Genomic DNA, 5136 nt, shown 5'->3' on the forward strand with positions numbered 1-5136 from the left:
ACTCTCGGCGGCGACGGTGTACGTGTCCTGGGCAGCGCGTCCGGCCCGCGGCAGGTGCCGCACAACAGCAGCGGGCGATGCGCCATCAGCGAGCGCAGGGCACGCGCAGGCGCAGCACAGCACCAGCAGCAGTAGCAGCGCAACGCACACAGGGTGACGCATGTCAGGGACGGTCGTCTCCTGCTTGCTGATGTATGTGTTTGTACTTGTGGTTAGCAAAGTAGCTTGATTGGTTAGCTTTTCTAGTCCGTGCATAACAGGCGCAACAGAGAAGGGAGGGAGAGAAAAGTGCGAAAGAAAGGAAAAGAAAGAAAAAGAAACCCATTATGCAGAGAATACGAGAGAGAGGCACGAAATCAAACACATTCATACAAACAATGACAACCCTACACGCACACAGCAGTGCATCTTTTTTTTCATTTTCTGTACATTTTTTTTTTTACATGTGGACTACACCTTGTTGGAAAAATGTAAAAATAATTTTCATGTTCAGAACGAGTTTCTAATCAGTCGTTTCTTATTTTATTCCATTTTCGTTTATCTTGCTTTTTTTTTTTCTTTTCTTTTTTTTGCATATCTGTTAGTTGTGTTGCTTCTGTTTTACCCTTCGCATTACCAAGGTACATACATACCGGCAAATGTATATATTGTACATCTGAGTTACACATTACTCAACAAGACGGTAGGAAACATCGTAGTGACCAGGTCCTGGTGCACGTGGATTTTTGCGTTGCCAACGCTCGGATTGCAGTCTATGTCCACAGAACTGTGTTTCCTTTGTGATTTGCTTCTCAAATACCGGCACCAACTTGGACGGTTGTTGTTGATTGACATCATACACCACAGGTGCACCGCAACCGCTGGTGGCGAATATCTTTGCACGTTTCTCACGTGAGACTTGTGTTTCCATCATGGGATTGCCGGTGAGGCGGGGTTCAACGAGTGCGCGTTTGCTGGTGTCGTAAGAGAGATCATGTGCTCTAGGTAGTGTTGGTGGTGGTAATGTGGAGTATGGGTTTCCAAAATCTGTGGTACGATCTCTTCGTGGTTTTACCCATTTAAGATTCGGTATCTCTCCAATCTCTGTTGGATGTGGATTGTGCAGCGGAGCGTGTCCAGGTGCGGTTGGATGAATACTTACAGCTGGAATGCTTTTTTCCACATGTTTGAGTTCAACCTCCATAGGGGCTTCTGGTACTCGTTGTAGAGTTGTAATAGGACGACCCATCATTGTAGCAAAACGTGGAATCTTCTTTGCCTCACAATGATCAAATAATCTGCGTGGGAAATTGGGATCACATTCAATAGAGACTGTGGTATTAGGAGCTTTTTGTATACTTTGTTGTTGTTGTCGTTGTTGTTCGTCAAGAGAAACTTGTGGTGCCATCCAAACCACACGTGTTCGTGGTCGTACAAGGTTAAGTGCATCATCTACACTCACAAATTCTGGTGATTGTTGATATGGTGGTGGTTTATTTAACCAATGTGCAGCACGACTACTCTCACGGTCCATACAAACAACACGATGTGGATGCTGTGAAATATCTCCTGCAAGATTATACATACCAACGGTGGCATTGGATGACATACACTCATGTCGACGTTCATTAAGTGTAACATCAAACTTAACTGGACAAGGGGTTCGTTTAACAGTTGAGCGTACATCTGCATATGGGAAGTAATCCAAATCTTTCGCCGCACTACAGGTAGAAGGTAGAGAACGTGGAGTTTTAGATAGAAACATAGAACTCCCCTGTACACCTGGTGTAGTTTTTCTCGGTGTACTGGACTCCGGTGCAGGTGTTGGGGCTGCCGTATCTGGAATAGGAACAGCACCTCTTGTTGCCGATAAACTTTTAAATGTTGTTGCCATAAAGTTATTATCTTTTGTACCTTCCATGACCATCGTTGCCCCGTGTGGAGGTGTTTTCTGTGAATCGGTATCACGTTCCACACTCTTTTCATTTTCCGTTGAAGATGCACGACTTTTCTGTGGGGCGGCCGATTCTCTTGCTTCCATATATCCACCCACCACACGCGGCTCTACTTGTGTATACCGCACATGATAAAAACCAATATCCGGCTGACGTACACCAGGAAGTTTTCTCGGTGTTTTAAATCGCTCTGTTGTGAGAAAACTGGATGTCCCTGTTGGTGGGGATTGTTTTTCGGATGTACCATCATCCAAATGTAATGATCTTGCCGAGAGTGGACAAATCGTTTCTGCGGGTTGTGTAGAAGGTTGAGTCGTGACCATGGTTTCATCCATGATATTAGTGGCGGCAAATACAGAAGCGGCTGTCCAATGATCGCGAGCCACATCATCTGGAATGGCGGCGACATCAATTAATCGATTCGCTGCAAGAGCACAGAGTGTTGGTTCTAATTGACGTGTATCGTCTGGATGTGGGGCACTTTCCTTCGCAGCTTCCGCCAACCGTGCGGCCCGAAGGGCATCAATACGATAAGGACGAAAACTGCTGATCAACTCATCATCATCGGCAATTTGTTTAATGGTTTCTATGGTGGGAATCATACCCACAATGGTATTATACCCCGCACCACCAATCTTTGTACCGCCCAAATCTCTGTGTCCCTCATCTGCCGTCTTTGTGAAGGATGGGGCCAGTGTGCGAAGTTCTGGCAATAATAATTTGCGTTGGGCGGCAACATCCCACGCCGCCTGTTGTTCCCGCTGTAATAACAACATCCGATCCCGTTCTTTGCGGGCGGCGGAATATGTCTTTAGTGGAGAGCCGGTGATCATATGAGCATGAGCGCGGCTGGCGTCCATCATGCGGCCAACGTGGCTTTGGCTTGGCTGAGCGGCGGCCATTATGCGGCGGAGGGTCTTGGGATCATCCACCGCCGTTTCTGTGAGGGCCATTTAATATATATGTATATAAATGATAGAGAATGGGAGTGATAATAAGAAGAATAGAAACTAGTGAGAAAATGTGGAATGAGGTTCTTTTTTTTTTTTCTTGTTGTTGTTCCCTTTCGTTTTTTTTTTCTTTTTTCTATATATTTATTGCTATTATTATTCAGAAATATAAGGTTTGCTGTATATGTTTTGATGTATGAATATATGTATATATATACCTCAGAAATGTGAAGAACGGAGGAGTAGCCTTCACAGGCGTAGTTAAACTATTAATATAACTTCTACTAATGTATGTATATATAGAGGTATAAATAGAAATGAGAGAAAAAAAAAGGAGGAAAAGAGAAAGAAATTCAACAACGTATATAAGAAGAGAAACAGACAGAAAGAAAGAAAGACAGAGAGCGGCAAACAAATAAAGAGAGAGTGAGAGTGGGAAAGAACGCAGAATCACAGAGGTAATAAAAAAAGATCAAAGAAGAAATAATAGGAATACGTCCATAAGCGTATATATATATATATATATATATATATATATATATATATACAAGAAAAAGGGGTGTAAAGAAAAGATAATAAAAAGACAGATAGACAGATAGAAACATACAAGCGAACAAAAGAAAAATGTTGAGAATACTCCTATACGAAATAAATAAAGAAAAAGAACGATCATAGGAGTAAAGGTTTTTGGCATTAGTTCCACTCACTTCCATTCTTTTTTTTCTCTTTTCTTTGCTTCTCCCGCTACACATGCGTACATTCCCTTTTCTCTCTTTTTTCTTTCCTTCTTTCAATTAAAAGAAACAGAACTAATGATGAAAAACGAAAATAAAAAAAAAAGATAAAAAAGAGACATAACAAACCTATCCCATCAATAAAAGGATACTAACACACACTGAAAATGTTTGACAACTTATTCTTCATAGAACAATGCGGAAAAAGCAGAAATAAAAAAAAAAGATAAAATTTGAGAAAAAAAAAGAAAGAAGAGAAATCGTATTGACACAGGTAAATCCACGCACGCACAGTTAAGAAGAAAATAAACAAAACATACAAGCCGACAGAGGTCAAAGAAAGAAATTTAAAAGGAGATAACACCTTCCATATATATATATATATATATATATATATATATATATATACAAAAGAAATGAAGGGAGGAGAGAGATAGAGAGAGATGTGGGGAGAAACTTGCGAAATATCACACCTTTTTTTATTTCTTTTCTAATAAATGAGTAAATGTATGTACTCATCTATATGAACGTCTTCACTCCATTCATTGTTCCTATTCTTTTACCCTATATCTATACATATATACATACATATATAGATATATTATCTTTCTCTGTGTTAAAGGAAAAAAAAACAACTCATTTACGAGGAAGTGCTGTGAACAGCATGAAGGATGTGCATAAGAAGAAAAGAGAGAGAGAGAGAGAAAGAGAGAGAAAAGTGAGTCCACACACAAATAAAGACACAAGCCTTCTAATATATATATATATATATATATATACAGTGATTATAATGAACAGTCTGAGAAACAGTAAAGAATTCCAATGTAATGCCACAACTCTCTCCATTTTCTTACTTTCATAGATACAATTCAAAATCGCAATGAAAGGCATTAAAGAAAAAGAAAGAAAAAAAAAAAAAAACAGAATAGTAAGATATACAAAAAAGGAAGAGAGAGAGGAAAAAAAAGGGAATCAGTATGAAAAAAGAAGAAAAGAAAAAGTCATATAGAAACAAAAAGCAGAGAATACAAATAAAATTGAGTGGTGTTTACAACAGAAAGGCTGTTTGTTTCCTTTCTCTTTTATCCATGTATTTTTTTTTTCCTTTTTGTTTTGTATATCTACGAAGAGATCAATTGAAAAAGAAAGAAAGGAAGAAAAAAAAAAAAAAAACAGCACTCATTTTTCTTTTCTTTCCTTTTTATCCTCAAAATTTAGTATTTTCACTTGTTTACCTCATACCATCCTATTCCTGTTTGGTGCTAATAATTATTATTCCTTTTTTTTTCTTTTCTTTTTTCTTTTTACTGTTGGTTCTTCACAAAGTCTCTTGTGTGTACTTTCTACAGTTACTTCACCTCTCAAGAGTTCTCTTTTTCGTTTTTTCATTTTTTTTTTTTTGTTTGCTACTGTAGAGTGAGAATGATCACACCCTTTTTTGATAGTTATTTTTTGTGTTCATTCATTCCTTCTTTCTTTTATTCATATATATATATATATATATATATATATATATAT

At 38.7% G+C, this 5136-nt stretch overlaps 1 protein-coding gene across 1 annotated transcript; it reads right to left on the reverse strand.

Annotated features, from left to right (window-relative positions):
- Nucleotides 1–667: 667 nt before the first annotated feature.
- On the reverse strand, nucleotides 668–2887 carry TM35_000021520 (uncharacterized protein; the record flags this gene model as incomplete). The annotated part of the gene is made up of 1 exon (XM_029021470.1): nucleotides 668–2887. One exon carries the CDS (start codon nucleotides 2885–2887, stop codon nucleotides 668–670), a length of 2220 nt encoding a protein of 739 aa, XP_028886892.1.
- Between the last annotated feature and the right edge of the window lie 2249 nt (nucleotides 2888–5136).

This window comes from Trypanosoma theileri, assembly GCF_002087225.1.
Source record: "Trypanosoma theileri isolate Edinburgh chromosome Unknown TM35_Tth_2_V1, whole genome shotgun sequence".
NCBI classification, from domain to species: Eukaryota; Euglenozoa; class Kinetoplastea; order Trypanosomatida; family Trypanosomatidae; genus Trypanosoma; species Trypanosoma theileri.